General features: G+C 57.7%; 1 protein-coding gene across 1 annotated transcript; it reads right to left on the reverse strand.

Moving 5' to 3' along the window:
- Positions 1-10,823: 10,823 nt before the first annotated feature.
- On the reverse strand, positions 10,824-14,646 carry LOC142825323 (maestro heat-like repeat-containing protein family member 7). Its single transcript, XM_075917262.1, has 10 exons — positions 14,414-14,646; positions 13,975-14,097; positions 13,373-13,440; positions 13,151-13,256; positions 12,786-12,881; positions 12,511-12,615; positions 11,986-12,121; positions 11,662-11,756; positions 11,261-11,413; positions 10,824-10,897 (listed from the first exon to the last, which is right to left on the reverse strand). The coding sequence occupies exons 1-10, from the start codon at positions 14,627-14,629 to the stop codon at positions 10,880-10,882; spliced, it is 1,116 nt and encodes a 371-aa protein (XP_075773377.1). The 5' UTR covers positions 14,630-14,646; the 3' UTR covers positions 10,824-10,879.
- Between the last annotated feature and the right edge of the window lie 3,148 nt (positions 14,647-17,794).

The raw sequence follows: 17,794 nt of genomic DNA on the forward strand, positions 1-17,794 counted from the left end.
AGGGAGCAAACAAATGTCCGAAACCAGACAAGTTTATTTTAGGCTATAAATATTGGGGTGCCTGGCCTTACCCCCTTTGCATGGCCGAAGGGACAACAGAGACTTACTGACTGAATTGCTCCTCGTCCTGGGGCACTCATGAGTTGGTGCACGTGTAACCGCAAATCCAGGGCACTAGATCTGTGACTACACGGCTATAAACCTGGCCAAGTGCCTCTGTCACCAGACGGTGCCTGTGGTCGGTCTTTGTGCATAACAGCGAGATCTGCAGCAGGAGCAGGCTGCGTTACCTGCACTGACCACTGATAACACCAGAGCTCCAAGAACAGAAGCACTGAGCCACGCTGCTGAGGCAACCACATCACAGCTCTTAACACTAGGAGCCCGTAAGTACTCCTGTAGACCCTGCTTTCGCTGGCATTAAGCCAAACAGCGTCCACAGAGCCCCCTGGCACTCCTGCGCCCTGCTGTGCAATGCAGAGGGAGAGATGGAGAAGAGAAAGGCCCACGTGTTCCTTTGCCCTGGCCCAGGCTAGCCTATGCCACTTCCCATGGTTCTGTGGGCCAGACTTGCAGGGCGGGGAAAAGAGATGTAGAGGTCATGGTGGGTAATCAGCAGAACATGAGCTCCCATTGTGGCATTGGGGCTTAAAAAGCTATTGTAATTCTGGGATGTATAAACAGGAAACGCTTGAGCAGGAGTAAAGAGGCTGTCTCGCTTCTGTGATGGATGGGAGGCCCACTGTTCTTTTCTGAACATCCCAGTATTCAGTGACTAAAGGGTTAAACCTAGCTAGCTAGAAAGTGTTGGCAGGGAGCCAGGAGCACCAGTGAGAAGAAAGAGTTCAGATCTGCATTAAAAGGGAATCTGTCTGCTGTTTTTCTTTGTGAGTTTAATCCTGGAGCTGTGGAAGGGGATGAGGGGGGGGGATGAATTGAACTGGGCAGGGACATCATGCCTAAAAAAAAGAATACCTGGGCCTAGAATTGGACTGGACCTTGGAAGTGTGGATACTTGAGTAGATAGAGAATGTTTATTTAGATGCGATCAGGTTATTTTTTTGTTTTGTTGTTTGGTTAAACTCCTCTGTGCTAAATCCATATCCCCTCCTCTCCCCACTATAACTTTAAACTGAATCCCAGGGATGCAATTGTCTGTGTTTTAATCTGTTCTTTTCTCAGTTGCGCTATAACTCCTAGCAGCCAAGTCAGCTTTACAAATGAATACCTTTTTGTTTTCTTAATATAATCACCTATTTTAAGGCTATGATCTGATTTTGTATCCTGGAAAGTAATAGGAGGTCTTTGTATACCTGCCTAAGACTAAGAGGACAGCTATCAGAAATTACAGTTTGTTTTCATTTTTCTTTTTTTCTTTCCAAGTGCTAAATAAAAGGGAATAATCACATCCCTAGATCTGCTGGCAATGCTCCTCCTAATGCAACCTAATATGCCATTAGCCTTCTTGGCTACAAGGGCGCCCTGTTGACTCATATCCAGCTTCTCATTCACTGTAACCCCCAGGTCCTTTTCTGCAGAACTACTACTTAGCTGGTTGGTCCCAGGCCTGTAACAATGCTTGGGATTCTTCTGTCCCAAGTGCAGGACTCCGCACTTGTCCTTGTTGAACCTCATCAGATTTCTTTTGGCTCTTGTGTAAAAGAGTTTGGGGTACCCTTCTGGAATACGTTCCCAAGTGACTTCTTCCTGCGTTCAAGAAGAAAAAGTTTTTTTCCACTTGGGTAGAGGCAGCAACCCTCCTAAGCTCAGGGAATCTGTGACCTTGGGGAGTTTTGAAGCAGAAGCCCATAGAGACACGGTATTTTAAGGTCTCTTTTGGGCCCACACCTTCTGCACTCCAAGTGCCAGAGTGGGGAACCGACTTAGCCTCTTTATTCGGCACTTGAACTTCTGCTGCTGGAGTTCTGTGCCCAGCTCTGGTGACCAGAATTCCAGATGGATGTTGATAAATTGGAGAGGGGTCATGTCAAGGCTGTTTCCCACTCTGGCACTCCAAGTGCAGAAGGTGGGGGCCCACAAGAGACTTTAAAATACCCTGCCACTGGAGGCTTGCGTTGGTGTTGCTGCCTCCATCCAAATGCACAAACCCCTTTGAGAACCAGACAGGCGCATTTCAGAATTCCCTCCTGTGGGGTACCTTCCTTGTCCTTGACACTCCCTCCAGAGAGAGCTTGAAAACCTGTAATTTCTCCTAGAAGTATGGCTTGCTGTCTTAGGCACGTGCATACAGAACCTTCCGCTCTCTAGGATGCAGGAATCAGATCATGGTTTTAAAAATGTGACGTCTATTAACAAAACAAATACACTTGGTGAAACATTACTTAGAATCATAGAACCATAGAGCTGGAAGAGACCTCAGGAGTCATCAAGTCCAGCCCCTGCCCAAGGCAGGACCTATCCCAACTAAATCAACCCATCCAGGGCTTTGTCAAGCCAAGACTTAAAAACCTCTAGGGATGCAGATTCCACCACCTCCCTAGGGAACCCATCTCAGTGTTTCCCTACCCTCCTAGTGAAATAGTTTTTCCTAATATCCAACCTAGACCTTCCCCATTGTAACTTGAGACCATTGCTCCTTGTTCTGCCATCCGTCACTACTGTGAACAGCCTCTCTCCATCCTCTTTGGAACCTCCCTTCAGGAAGTTGAAGGCTGCTATCAAACCCCCCTCGCTCTTCTCTTCTGCAGACTAAACAAACCCAAATCCCTCAGTCTCTCCTCATAGGTCATGCGCTCCAGCCCCCTAATCATTTTGGTCGCCCTCCGCTGGACCCTCTCCAATGCGTCCACATCCTTTCTATAGTGGGGGCCCCAGAACTGGACACAATACGCCAGATGTGGCCTCACCAGAGCCGAATGAAGGGGAATAATCACTTCTCTGGATCTGCTGGCAATGCTCCTCCTAATGCACCCTAATATGCCATTAGGTTTCTTGGCTACAAGGTCACACTGTTGACTCATATCCAGCTTCTCATCCACTGTAACCCCCAGGTCCTTTTCTGCTGAACTGCTACTTAGCCAGTCGGTCCCCAGCCTGTAACTATGCTCGGGATTCTTCCATCCCAAGTGCAGGACTCTGCACTTGTCCTTGTTGAACCTCATCAGATTTCTTTTGGCCCAATCCTCTAATCTGTCTAGGTCACTCTGGACCCTATCCCTGCCCTCCAGCATATCTACTGCCCTCCAGCGTATCTACTTGGTTGCTAGGTGTTACAAAGAAACTGAAAAAAGAAAGATTAAAACACAGAAAATCGCTTCCCTGGGATTCAGTTTGAAGAGTTCCAGGGTAAAGGGGGATAGTTACATGTGCTTAGCAAAAAGAAGTCCAACAAACTAAAAAAATAAAGAAAATAACCTAGTAGCATCTGACTAAAAATTCCCTGTTCCACTCACATCTCTCTTGTTCCAAGATTTAGTCTTTCCCTAGCCAAGAAAGTCGCTGGATTCTGCTTGCCCAGGTTCCTGGCTTAATTCACATCTTCCAGGCATGATCACACAACAGGCACATCACTGCTTCCAATTCAAAACCCCAAATTCTGTTTCCATTTTCTTTCCTGGCCTCCTGTCAACTCGCTTCCTGCTTCTCTAGCATTCCTGGAGACTTTCTAGGACCTTTTGTCTATGGTTTCAACCTTTCCAGGCAAGACAGTTAGGGTTAAGTCCCAAGACTTTCAGGCAACCGTCTGCTTTTGACACGACCTGCCTGTTTCTCTTCAGCTAACTCTTGCTTACTTTGGTTCAGGCCTCAGGCCTTACACCAGGCCCATGCTTCAGGCCCATCCTTTCTAGTACAGGATGTAGCCTGGTAACAAAGCCCTGACTGTGGTATCAGGAAACCTGGGTTCTATTCCTGCCTCTCCCACAGGTTGGAGAGGTTATTCCCTGTCTGTAAAATAAGACTAATGATACTAACCTTCCCTTCTTAGACCTACACACAGCAACTAGGGATTTTTATTAACTACTCAAATATCGGTGAGCCTGGCTCGCTAGATGAACCATCCGGTTCCTCTTGGAATCATGTTAAATGCTTGATCCCCATGACCAAAGTCTCAGATACTGGGAGAAGTGACACGGGGGAATAAAAGCTGCTGTCTGAGGTAAACTACCTGGCAGGAATCCCCTGGAATGGGAGCCATCGCTACCAGGAGCCCAGGAATAACAAGACTCCAAAAGTCCAGCTGCCAGGCAGTTTGACCATCTCCTTCAGGCCAGTGGCCCAGAATTCCAGGACATCTTTGGGCCTGGGTTTAAAAAGAGGCAGTACCGTGTGCTCAGCCCCTTTTTATCCATCCCCTTTCCCTCCATTGGCACGCAACCCTCAAATGGCCAAAGGTTTCCCTTTCCCTCCCTCCTTGGTTAAACAAGCTGGTTAAACAGCTCGAGGTGATGGAGTGATAAGCACCCACTGACAGAGTCGCTCGGGTTGCAGGGCCAGCGTAAGTCCGCTTTTAAAACTGCCGGCCATAGCTGCAGCTACGGGAGGGGACTCTAGCAAGGGCCTGGAACAAGGCTCCACTCCTGCATGGGATTCGGGCTTCCCCCAGGCAGATGCTCTGTTGCTGCTTTCCTGTCTCTCCCTTCTCCAGGTGGAAGGGGACGGTTAGCCAGTGTTCCCTGCAAGCTGAGCTCTTGGGCGGCCAGCCAGGAGACATTCAAATGCTGCCCAGTTTGCTAGCCGGTAGCATGTGTTTCTAGTGGTGGTGCATGTGGTGTACTGGGTGTAGACATAGATCTTGTTGTTATAGTAACTGCGTTAGGTCACTGGGGGTCAGCCCAGCTGGTTTGGGTTTTTTCTAGCTAGCTCCGTGCTATGCAATAAAATGGACACTTGCAACTACTCAAGCTCTCTGTATTTCCACTGATTTCTTCCCATGCTGTGAAACTCCACGTGACGTAACAGTGCACATCCGTGCATGCCTTGGTGCACATAACAAAATGTATTCCGCACAGGAGTGGGGGAAAAAGTAGAGGCATTATTGCCGCTAGCTCCTTACTGAAACTCAGTGAAAGGCAGGGGAAATGAGAGATCAAGATCCTGAGACTGACAGTCCCCAGGAACAACGGGGAGAGGCTAAAGTCCCAGTTCAGCCTGACTGGCAGAGCAGGGAGCCAGGAGGGAGCCAGGGTCGGCAGAGTGGGACTGAGCTAAGGAGAGAGCAGGGGCCCGCACTGAGCTGGGGAGCAGGGCTGGCCTCGGGGAGGGAGAAGGGGAGGCCGGGGTCAGGATCGGGGGCAGTGCGACTGGCCTCAGGGAGGAAGGGAGTCAGAGGCAGCATGACTGGCCTCGGGGAGGGAGAAGGGGAGGCCGGGGTCAGGATCGGGGGCAGTGCGACTGGCCTCAGGGAAGAAGGGGGGGTCAGGGGCAGCATGACTGGCCTCGGGGAGGGAGAAGGGGGGGCCAGGGTCAGGATCTGGCCCTTCCCCCCCAGAGCTGCTTCCCATCCCCTCTTCCTTCCAGCCAGTTCCTGCCCCCCCCCCCCAGCCAGTTCCTCTTCCTCCCTCCCCCCTGCCCAGGATCAAGTGTGTCCGTTTTTTGGGGAGAGGGTCTACCTCGCAACCCTACGAGTCAGACCCAGCGCAGGCACCAAGTGATGGGGACTGCCAGAACTTTGGGAATCTGAGTCTGCGGGGTGGGGGTTTGTGGCAGGTCAGGAGATGAAAGGGAAAGGCACTAAGGGACAGGGTGTAGGAGACAGACAAATGCCAGGGGGCCAAGTGGAGACAATGAGGAAAAGGACAGGAGGGGAGGTGTCAGTGGGGGGGGGGACAGGATGATGCTAGGAGAGGAGAGGGGAAGGGCTTTGGGGGCTAGAGGGGAGAAGGGGAGGTGCTGGGAGAAGGCTTGAAAGAAGGGGTGGGCATGAGGAAGGCGGAGATGGAGCAAGGCACGTGTAAAGGCACAGGGGCATGAGGGGAACGGGGGCAGAGGGTGGTGAGGGAGTGGGCAAAGTGGGTAGGGGCAGTGAGGGAAGGGGGAGGCACCAAGAGGGTGCAAGGGTAAGGGAAGGTGCAGGTGCCAGGGAGTCCGGGGGGTGAAGCAGAAGGGCAGACACCTGCAGGGGAGGGACCAGCAGCAGAGGAGAGAGGCAGGACAGGTGTGTAGAGGGAGGTGTTAGAAGAGGGGATGAGGAGGGGTAGCTCACATGGTCAGAGTGGGGCTACTGGAGGAGTGGGCACAGGGGGGGAGAGAAAGCCTGCTGGAGGGGGCAGGTCTCGGGAAGGCCGAGGGCAGTGAGAAGGGCAGGAGTCAGGACAGCAGAGGTGGGAGAGGGGTTGGGGGGGCAGTAGGCACCAGGGGAGCTGATGGAGGAAGGGAAGGAGACAGGGCAGCAGAGGGGAAAGGTAAGTGGTTCATAAGATATTCATGAATAACTTGGGTGCCACCATGGCACATCCAAACAAGCCACAAACTCAGTACTGGTGCACAACACAAAATGTATTGTGCTCATGGGAGGAAACTCTTAGAGGGAACACTTCCCCCAGCCTCTCCACCCCCCGAGTTAATGTCACACACATTGGGTTAATGCAATTGCAGGATCGTTGCATGAGGGGGGTTTGGTGAGGGCCAAACTAATCCCTATTGGTAAGTGGATGGTGGGAAAAGTCCTTGGGGGGGGGGGGAGGTCACATGACACCTTTTATTTCTGGTCATGTGTCCATATTGCCCTGAAAGTGTTACCTCCAGAGGCGTGGCTAATGGGGGTCAAAGAGTACATTTAAAAACATTCTTTGGGTGCACACCCTAATGAAATGTGCTGCGCACGCCTATGGGCAGAGAGCAGATCCAGTCCTGGGAGCAGGGCTGCAGCCACAGAGTTGTAGACGCCACCCAGAAAGCAGATCCGCATGCTGGGAGCAGGGCTGCAGCCACAGAGTTATAGACGCCGCCCAGAGAGCAGATCCGCATGCTGGGAGCAGGCCTGCAGCTGTAACCCACCCACCTGATGTGGGTCACTATCCTATGGAGTGGCACTGAGACCACTTCCAGCAAGCAATTATTACAAGGGAGCTCTTCAGCCTATGCTGAGAGGCAACTGACTTATAACTCAAGCTGTAGCAGCTCCTGCCCTAAGCTCCAAAAGTCCCAGGTTCTAATCCACCTGGTGGCAGTTGCACAGCCATGGAAGCAGAGGGGCCAGGGAACCCTCTGTACAGGACTCCCCCCCCCCCCCCCCATACACACACACCCTTGCTTCCTGGAATCAGCCACCTAGGTGAATAAAGCTGGAAACCCCCATGCCTATAGCTGTGCGCCTTTGCTTTCAATAGCTACAGCCATTCTAAAGTGCCCAGATCTCACAACAGAAAGGAGACGTCCCAATGAGCTGCTAAGCTGTGCTGCCTGCCACGGACAAGTAGCTCCAAGAGGAGCAAGTGCTGTTGACTCTGGAGCCTAATGATGGTGGTGTCTTCCAGCCATTTTCAGATTAGTACAGCTGTGAACCAGGTGCCAGCTGGCCATAGGGTCCCATAGACCTGGCTTGTGCAGCCTAACCTGATAACCAAGCAGTCCATCCATTACTAGCCAGCCGATTACCTTGGGCATGGGAGACCATGGCACTCGTAATTCCTGGGGCCTTCACGCACTGACAGGGCTTGACTTGATCGGCCAGCTAGGGAGAAAGAAATAAACAGAAGGCAGAGGAGTCACCAAGAGATCAGAAGACCAGCACGATGCCTTATAGGCCGTTCAGCTGTGAAGAGTCACCAAGACAGGGCAGGTGATGCTAACCTGAGTTAGTCCATTAGCTGCGGCTAGGCTGGGCCACGAGAGGAGAGACAGGCAGTAAATCTGCAGCTGTCAGACCATAAGGAGGACACGGAGGTTTCGAAACCAGCTCAGAGAACAGGGCTGGGTAAGATGCAACCTACCAAACACTGTGATCTGGCCGCTTTCTGTTTAGATCCTGCTGCCCATGCCGCCGAATTCTAAGTGGGGACTCAGGCAGCAGGATCCAATTTTAAATGATTCACGGCTCATGGTTACAGCAGGGGCGGGAGCCACGAGCCCTTTAAAAAGCTGTAGCCACGCTGGACAGCTGCCAGTAGTGGCAAAGCTGTGAGCTCTTTTCTGTGCTTTTAATTGAAAGCCTCAGCCACGGAGAACTCTGAGGGTGGGCTAGTCCACAACACCGCCCCTTCTGCCTCAGGCTCCGCCCCTTCTGTGGGTGGAGCCGGCCTATGACCCCATACCAAAATCCATTAAGTGGCCCCCTTCTGAAAATTATCGCCCAGCCCTGTCACAGAATCATAGAAAAGTCTGAGTGGAAGGGACCATGATAGGTCCAGTGTTTCGCAAACTTTTTTTATAATGTACCCCCTTTAAAAAAAAATTTGTAAGTACCCCCAGTACCTACAGTTTTCAGACACACACAATTTTTTTCTACCGTTGCAACACATTTGTTTAAACAACTGCATCGTAGCCGGGCGGGCGATGGCATTTTTGGGTGTAAAAGGTACAAAAAGAATAAAGCGCTGTCAAACTGAAAACTAAAATTCAGTTTTCTCCAAATTTCAGTTGTGTTGACGTGTCCCCCAGACATCTCTTGAGTACCTTTAAGGGGACTCGTACCACTGGTCGAGAAGCACTGATCTAGTCCACCCCTGCACCGAGACAGGACCAAGCATGTTTGTCCCACCTCTTGGCTCCTAGGACACGGCTTGAACTAACGCACTTGGAAAGACATTATCGTATATACGCCCAAAGTGCTTCGTCTCAGTGTATTACCATAAAATCTAACTGACCAAACTCTGACCTTTCATTTCCCTGTCACTTGGCCAGCCACAGCCTCACAAGCCTTCGGCATCGATCTCAAAGCCTTCGTCACGCTTTTACACACCTGTGCTGACACGCTTGTGAGCCAGGCACACTTGTGCGACACGTCCCAAAGCACTTGCTCCAGGGCATTACATCGCACTTGCCTGCCTTTGATGGACAGGGAAAGGGAGACCTGAAAGGCCTCTCCAAGGTCACCAGCGCGAGAGTGAGCGCAGAATTGAGGAGCAAGGGTCTAACACACAACTCTGTGCCTTAGTCACTAGGTGGCATTAGATTAGAACCCGGGAGTTCTTACACCCAACCCCCTGCCCCCTCCACTAGGCCATGCTGCTGGCCTCCCGCCTCTCCCCCAGGGCTTGGAGACAGACGGGAGGCTGGAGCCAGCCTGCGCAGAAGGGGCTGTAACGCTTACAGCTCGTTCATGACACTGCCCCTGCGCAGCCCCTCTCAGATCCACACTCGGAACCCACAAGAAACACCCCAAGAGCAGAGATGAAACCGCCACTCACCTGCAGCCCAGCTTCCAGGAAGGGCAAAGCAAAAGCGGCGCTCGCGGATTCCAGCCCAGCCTGGCACCTGCTTCCTGAACTTTGGCCCCTTTCCTCCAAGATAGCAGGAGGCTGCTCTGGGCCTTTTGTGCCCACGACGGGGCAGAAAAGCAAACTCAGCTGTTGGTTCCATCTTGCGGGCAGAGCCCCGGCAGACAGTGGCAGGCGGGGGTATCGACTGACCCTCCAACCCAGGATATTCCCCCCACACCTGGATTCGCTTCCTAGTCATCCCCCTGCACGATCCTTGTTTCTCAACCCGCCGGTCCGAGAAATTGTCAGAGCAGGTTGATCCCGACCTTGCCAAGGGCTTAGGTTACATCACAAGGCTTTGCCGCCACAGCTGGCTTGGCTTGGGTGAGTGGCAAAAGCCCCCCCCCCCCGCTGGCACAGCTATTCTGGCAAAGCCGCCAGGGCAAATGGCAACTCTGCCGAAAAGCATCTGCTGGCTTTAAGCTCCCTGCGAGCTGTTCTCATCACTCAGCCATCACCACCACTGCCCTGCCTCTGTCCTGCTCCTCATCCCCGCCCCCACTCCTATCCCCGGCTCTCCTCCATCTCCTCCCCCTTCCCTTCTCCTGCCCCTCCCCATTTCCACCTGCCCTGCCCATCCCCGTCCTCTCCCTCCCCCCGTCTGTCCCCCTCTTATGTGAGGGCTTTGCTGGAAACGCCCCCCCCCCCCCCCCAAGCCAGGGAGATCTCCCCTCCCGGAACAATTCACCCCCCGCATCTCGCTCCCTCCACTCCACAGTATTTCCTCCATTCCCCACAGTTGAAAATTGAGCTCCCCCATCCCCTCAGGTGACAGTCGGGCTCCCCCATACGCAGCTGCCTAGGTAGGCACCTCCGCAGCCAGAGCCTGCCCCTGGCGCCCACGTCCCCTCCCCGACTGCCTGTCCCAGGCGACCACCTCAACCTGCGTCCCCCATTCCCTCAGATCACAGCTCCCTCCCTGACCCTGCACCCCCCGACACCCCTCCCCCAGGCCAGACTCCTCTCTGGCACCCGCATCCCCTCCCCCAAACCCTCTGCTCCCCCTTCACCCAGGTCACAGCTCCCTCCCTGACCCTGCACCCCCCCGACACCCCTCCCCCAGGCCAGACTCCTCTCTGGCACCCGCACCCCCTCCCCCAAACCTTCTGCTCCCCCTTCACCCAGGTCACAGCTCCCTCCCTGACCCTGCACCCCTCTAGAGCCCCTCCCCCAGGCCAGAGTCCTCTCCTGCGCCCATACCCCCTCCTGGACCCTGCACCCCTATCCACCGCCCCAGATCATACCCCCCCCCTGCACCCAGGCTCCTCCCCTAAGCTCCCTTCTGCACCCAACCACCCCGTCCCAGACCCCAAAGCCCTCGGTAGAAATGTGGCCCTTGATCAGTTGCCAAAATGGCCCCCCCATTACAAATTATTGACCAAGCCTGATCCAAATGTTTTTTGAAACATTGTTTAATGAGAATGTAAATACAATTCAATACAATTGGGAGGGTTGGGGGGAGGGGGACGCAGCTGCTGGCTCCTCAGCTCTTGCTGCTCTCACTGGGTGTCTTCCTGCTGCAAGGGAAGCAGAATCCGTCATATTCATCCCTGGGGACTCAGGGGAACTGGCCCCCCCCAGCATTTCCACCCTCCTCCCCCCTGCTCTCTGGTCACCCCCCGTCAGGCCCGCAGGGTGAGCTCCTGACCCCCCCCCCGCCCCCCAGAGCTCCTGACACCTCGGCCCCCTCCCGCCTCCTAGGACAGTTTCTGTGTTCAGAGCCTCCCCCACCCCCAGGGACGCTCGCAGGGGCAGGAGGGATTCTGCCAGCAGGGACGTGGGGTGGGGGCAGCCTGAGGAAAGGGGCGGGGGACTCCCTGAGGGGATGGGAAGGAGACCCTGGCCCTGCCCCACTCTCCTGATCTGCTCCGGCTGCTCACCATGTATTCCAGGAGCTGATGGGCCTGCCCATGCAGGGCGTGGGCCAGGACCAGCCCGGCCTGGCTGGGGCGCCGCAGGGGGGAGCGGGCAGCGAGCAGAGCCTTGTCCAAAAAGCAGTTCTCCTGCTCTGCTGAGAAGAGCTGCCCAAAGACCTGGAATCAAGAGCACAGGAGGTTTCAGCTGACGGCCCAGAGCCCGGCCCCAACTCCTGGGGCTAAAACAGCTTCCTCCTCCCCCAAACTCCCTTCCAGACCCTGCACCCAGACGCTCTCCTCACCCGGCACCCCAACCCCTGCCCCGGGTCACAGCTTCCTCCTGCCCCCAAGACCCTCCTACCCCCACGAGGGCCCCAGCCAGCCCCACCCCCGAGCCCTGCCCTGCCCTGGCAGCGCGTCCTTACCTCTCCCACCCTCACGCTGTTGCTGTGAGCCAGGACCCATCTTTCTTTGTAGTAGTGTCTGCACCACAGGTCCTCTGCCTGGTGGATGTTGAGGCCTGCAAGAGACACAACAGGGTCATTCTGCTGGCAGGTCTGAGCCCTTCCCCTCCCACGGGTCCCTGCAGGCATCCCTGGGCAAATGGAGGGGCACAGGGGGCAGAAGGGGAACACAGAGGGACGCATCCCCCCTTGGGCCAGTCTGGGGGAAAAGGGCTGGGTCCCCTCCCCCCGCCGCCGGCACCCTCAGGGTGTCCCTGGGGCCCAGGTCCCGGCTGGGTTCCTTACCCCTGTGGTGCAGGAGGAGTTGATACAGGCTGTGCACCCCCTCCCGGGCCAGCCGGCTGACGTCTTCGGATGGGTCCGAAATAAAAAGGCCCAGCTGGGCCACGTGGTGACCCATCCTCGGCCAGTCGGCGGAGTTCTGAGGGGAGAGAAGAGGGGGGGTCCCTCAGCATCCTGGGGCTGCACGTCCCATGCAAACGGCCGCCGAGGCGGGTCTGAGCTCGGGGGACGGACAGAGACACCTCCCGGGGCGGGGCGGGGCCGGCCTTGCGAGGAGACAACCCTGAGCAATGGCCCCGACTGAAGGGTCACTCCGGGGGTGGAACAAGGGGATCCACTGACGGCCACTCCCCAGTCCCCAGGCCCAGTCCCTCAAGAGCCCCCCTGAAGGGCCCAGGGTCGCCCCTCCCCGGGGAAAGGAGAACGCGGCCCATTCCCGGCCCATTCCCAGCCCTGCCTCTGCCTCCCGGGGACGCTCCCAGCCCCGCGCCCTGCAGCCCCAGACCCCCCGGCTCCGAGGTCACTTACGTCAAACCCCGGGAGGGTGGTGGCGACTCCCAGCAGGGCCGTGGTGCTGCCAAGGGCCCTGGCTCGCTCCTGGGGCAGGCGGGACTCCAGCCACGGGCTCAGGTGCTGGGGGGGAAAGAGGCAGGTCAGGACCCGTAGGGAGGTGCCGGTTCTGGGCAGAGCCTGGGGCTCCTCTCGGACTGTGCCCCCCCCCCCAGCCACTGACACTGCTCCTCTCTCGGCCCCCCCCCCCGAGGAAGCAGGGACAATGGCCCCGTCCCCCCCACGGGGCTCACCTCCATTATGAGCTGCAGCCGGGCGGTGTCTGGGGACTCGGCGAGGAGGCTCGCCAGTAGGGCCTGGAGGTCGTAGGGAAGGGCCCGGATGAACTGCTGCAAGACAAGGGGGAGCCCTGGGTCAGAGGGGGGTTGGGGGATCCAGGCCACCCGCTGGCTCCGGGGTGCAGCCTAGAGCAGGGTCTGAGCCGCCTCGCAGAGCAGGGAGGAGCCCAGGCTGGGCATGGAAGGGACGGGCCCCCCGGGAGAGCAACGGGAACCCTGGAGGGAAGGATCCAAACCTGCAGCTTCTTCCCGCCCTCTGCCCCCCCCCCTCCTCTCTGGAGCTCCAGCCCAGCCCGGGAGCAGGGCCCAGAGGGACGTACCTGAGTGTGGATGGGCTCCTGCTGCCAGTCCCCAGACACTGTCTGTCCTACGGCCGCCGTCAGCAGGGGGCTCAGGAGCTGGGCCCGCAGGGGAGGCTGCAAGGTGCTGGCAGGAGAGAGGGGCAGAGACTGTTAATTCAGCAGCAGGAGACAGAGACTTTCCCACTCCCTGGCCAGGGGATCTGCTCTGGGGGGAGTCGGCGGGGGGGGGGGGGTCGGTACCTGAGGCTGCAGGCGGCGTTGAGGCAGTCGGCCAAGACCAGCGGGGGGGGCGAGTCCTCCATGATCTCCTGGGAGACCCAAGGGGACAAAGGGGCGTGTGAGGCTGGGCCCCCAAGAGACGCTCACACGGCCAGCGCCCCCACCCAGCAGGATCCAACCCCACTGCCTCCCGCTGCCCTGTAGCCCCCCTGCCCGGCACAGGGCCCCTCCCAGCACCCCCCTCCCAAACCGGGACCAGCTCAATCCTTGTCCCCAGGCCGTCTCCTGCCCCTCCCTGCCCTGGTGACCAGCCTCTGAACCTCCTCATCCCTGCTCCCCAGGTGCATCCCCAGCAGCCCGCTCGGCTCCCTTCCAGCCCCCCATGGCCCGGGGAGACCCCTCCCTGTCCCGAATCCCCCTTCCTGTCCGGCACCCCACACCTGCCCCATTTCTGTGTCCCTCCCTCCTCCAGCATCCCCACCCACCCTCCCCATGTCCACCTCCAGCCCTCCTGGCTCCACCCATCCCGTTTCCAGCACCCCCACCCGCCGCCATGGCCCAGGCAGACCCGCGTCCACCCCACGTATCCCCTCCCCTCCTCCTGGCCGCCGCGACTCGCTTACAACGATCCTGGCCATCATGGTGTCCTTGCAGCAGCGCGGCGCCAGGGTGTCCTCGCCCCTTTGGAGGGCGGCGAGGCAGGCAAGGCGGACGGCCAAGAGGAACCGCTGCAGGGCGGCTGGGCTCTGCACCCCAGAGAGAGTCTGTGAGCCTGGGGCCTGCCTGCCCCCCACGGACAGCTTCAGGGCTCAGGCCTCCCAGGAGTGGAGGTGGGAGCTGCCGGTTGTCCAAGCACCCTCACTCCCCCCCAACTGCTGCCTCAGGCTTGTGGGGGCCCAGCTGGTGCATGACAAGAGCCCCCAGCTTGGGGGGCCCAGGTCATGCAGGAGAAGGGGCCCCAGGGGGATCCCCAGGGACAAGCCCCTCCCGGAGGGGGGGGGGGGACGTGCTGGGAAGGGGCCGGACAATCTCGGGTCCCCCCCGTGTGGAGAAGGTTCCTACCGTGTCCCGGGTGTGGAGCTGCTCTTCGATGTCGTAGATGGCCCCTTCCTCCACCCGGGAGTCCATCCGCTCCTGGCAGAGCTCCGCCGAGGCGCAGGGGGGCTCTGTGCGGGAGGGAAGGGACCAGGGTGACTCCAGCGGCCAGCAGGGGTCACGCGCCCCCATGTCAGGGACCCAGGGCAGGTTGGGCCCCACACGCCCCTCGCAGGGACCCATCCCCCTTCCACCCTCACATCTGCCAACGCCCTCAGCAGAGCCCCCACCAGGAACAAGAGAGCCAAGCAGCAGCTCCCGCCCCCATCCATTGCCCTGGCTGCGGGGCAGACACTGGGGCTGCCCCTCCCCCCCCCGGGTACTGGGTGAGCCCCTGGGCCCAGCGTGTTCACGGCCCCTCACCTGGGTCTGAACGGCTGCGGGAGGTGGCCCGGCTGCAGCTGGAGGCCCAGGCGCTGCTGCTGACGGACCTGGACCCACAGCTGCAGGGGCTGGTGCGGGGAGCGACGGGCTGGGGGCTCCCGGAGACTGTCAGGTCCCCGGGGGCCGGGCAGGGCGATGCCCCCTGGTGGTAATGGGGGCTGGGCTCCCGGGGCAGGTGTTTCTCTCCACAGAGGAGGCCCCGGAGCCACCCTACCCGGCTCCCCCGCTGGGCTGGGTCCCGCCTGCCCAGCCGCCTCTGGAGCCAGGTCCGGGGGGGCCTGGCCGGTGGGCGAGTCGCCCCGAGCTGGTGGGATCCAGCTTCCCCGCCCGCGGGGACGGAGAAGCTGCTCCCCACCGGCCCTGGGGCCATCTTCAGGGCTTTCTTGAACCACAGCCGAAAACGTTTGGCCATGCTGGAAATGAGGGGAGCAAAGGGGAGCTTGGGGCGCAGCCTGCAGAGCGAAATCCAGGGGTTCCAGCTCCCCAGAGCGACTGCCCCCAGCCCCCAAATGGCCCCTTGCTTATCGGTTCGGTCTTGCACAGGCACTGCAAGGACCTGAGGGTATGTCTACACTACCCCGCTAGTTCGAACTAGGAGGGTAATGTAGGCATACCGCACTTGCAAATGAAGCCCGGGATTTGAATTTCCCGGGCTTCATTTGCATAAGCGGGGAGCCGCCATTTTTAAAACCCCGCTCGTTCGAACCCCGTGCAGCGCGGCTACACGGGGCACGAACTAGGTAGTTCGAACTAGGCTTCCTAGTTCAAACTACCGTTACTCCTCATTCCACGAGTCTCCTGCCCATCAACAGCCCCTTCTTGGCCAATCAGGGGAGAATCTAAGGTGTGGGGGGTGGAGCGTTCTCCCCAAAGACACCGGCATAGACTTGTTCCAGCCCCACCTCCCCAGTCCCCACAATGGGGGCTGCATCCCCCACCCCACGGCTCCTGCAAACCACCCCCCGTCCTTCAGCTAGTCTGTTGGGTCCCAAGCTGGGGGAGGCAGCAAGGGAAGGTCACAGAGGAGGCAAGAACAGAGCAGAAATGTGGGGGGATGGAGGAAAAGGGAAACCAACCAGGAGAAAGCCCCAGTGGCGCTAAGGACGCAGCCCAGGTGAGGAATCACCTTCTGGCCCTTGACCGAGGGCTGGGCCTGCCTGGAACCCAGCCGGCCCCGGGCGGGATCCAACCCCTGGGGGCTCTTACCTTCGTCACAAAGGTGTCGGGATGTGGAACTCACAGAACGCGAAGGAACCGTGAGGAGGAGACGCACCAGAGCTAAAGCAACCGGGGGTCTCCAAAGTCCCCTGGGCCCGCCCCCCGCTTTTATCAGCCTGAGATGTGGGTCCCTCTGTGAGGTCACCACCTCCCCACCTGCCCTTTGCCTTATATGCTGAGGGCTGCCCAAAGCCCCTGTGAGGTCACCGCCCCCCCCCCCCACCCTGCCAGGCAAATGTCCTGCCTCTGGCCACCCCCCTGGGAAGTTTGAGCCATTACTAGGGGTCCCTCCCCCTCCCTCATAGGCTGCTCCCTGCCCTACACTGCAGGCTTCTTGCACGAGAGCTGTTTCACGCCGGAGTTCTTGCGCAAAAGGTCTCGTGCAAGAGTGCCTCCACCCTGCCATGGGCTTTTGCACAAGAGCGTCCATGGCAGTGTGAACGCTCTCTTGTGCAAGAAAGCTCTGATGGTCATTTTAGCCATAAAAGTGTCTTGCTCAAGAAGCCCCTGGTGCCCGTCCACGCTGCCTTCTTGCACAACGGCTCTTGCACAAAGGGGGCTTAGTCATCGTCGGGAGAGGAATAACTCCTGTGCAAGGAGCCCTGTTCTCTGATGCTTTACTGCAAATTTACTTCTGCAAGAACACACGTAGAGTGTAGACGCGCAACAAGTTTTTTCGCAAGAACACACAAAAACAAGCCATGTGGATGTTTTCTTTTTAGGCAAAAGCCCCTTTTTGCACAAGATCGGTCGGCCTTTTTGCAGAAATAGGGATCTTGTGGGAAAAGGGGGTTTTTTGCACAAAAAGTAAACATCCACATGGCTTGGTTTTGCGCACAAACCCCGAGCACAAAAACGGATCGGCAGAAAATATGCAAATGACATTGCGTGTCATAGAGTCCCTCGTTAGCATATTTGTTGCCAAAAAAACTCGTTGTGTAGACGTAGCCTAGGAGAGAAGCGATCTCAGACACAAAGCCCTTCAGTAAGAGGGCATAGCCCTGGGGCGTGGTAGGAGACGTACGGCAGACATGGGAGGTCACTCTCCTAGCTATTTGGCACGGAGGAGGCCTCAGCTGGAGCACTGTGTCCAGATCTCAGGGCCATGCTTTAGGAGAGAGAGTCCAGAGGGGAACTATGAAAAGGGATTAGGGACGTTAGATATTCACTGAGTAGTCAATTAACCTCATGATTTCTTATCGGTTACTTGACTTTTCGATAGTCCCCAGGGGCCAGCTGTCTCAGTCCTGGCTCGCGCTGGGTGCGGGACCTACCCCCTCCGCGGCTCTGCATTTACAGTGTGTTAGGAGCCAGGCAGGCAGGCAGCCTCGCTCAGTTCCAGTTTGCACCAGGTCCAGAAGCTCAGACCCAGCCCCCAGGCAAGGGCTGCTGCCAGCTTGTGCTGCTGCCTCTGATACAGAGGCAGCAGTACGGAGTGCCAGGAGGGAACTGGTCTAAAAAGCACCTCCCCTTGCGACCTGGCTGCCTGTCATCCCACGCTGCTGCCTCCGTTTTTGGCGAGAGAGAGCCGCCTGTCTTGAGACACCGGTGGGGAGTCAGATATTCAAAAGGCAGGTCTCTGTCCTTTGTGAGCCTTCTAAAGCGCTTCGGTGGGGGGAGGGGGCAGGAAGGCGGACGACACTCAGGAATTGTAGCACCCAAATCCACGGAGTGTTTCGCCAGCACCTCCTGCAACAGAGCCCAATCCCTGACAGGCTTTTAGGCAAGATAGATCATTTGAAAAAA

This window comes from Pelodiscus sinensis, unplaced genomic scaffold (assembly GCF_049634645.1).
Source record: "Pelodiscus sinensis isolate JC-2024 unplaced genomic scaffold, ASM4963464v1 ctg50, whole genome shotgun sequence".
Lineage (NCBI taxonomy): Eukaryota > Metazoa > Chordata > Testudines > Trionychidae > Pelodiscus > Pelodiscus sinensis.

What these genes read in the sequence shown, in the direction of transcription:
- LOC142825323 (XM_075917262.1), bottom strand. Translation starts at nt 14,629, where the DNA reads ATGGGTCCCTGCGAGGGGCGTGTGGGGCCCAACCTGCCCTGGGTCCCT. An exon ending in AGCTCCACACCCGGGACACG is followed by an intron (nt 14,098 to 14,413) that starts GTAGGAACCTTC and finishes TCTGGGGTGCAG; the next exon opens with AGCCCAGCCGCCCTGCAGCG. An exon ending in AGGAGCCCATCCACACTCAG is followed by an intron (nt 12,882 to 13,150) that starts GTACGTCCCTCT and finishes CTTGTCTTGCAG; the next exon opens with CAGTTCATCCGGGCCCTTCC.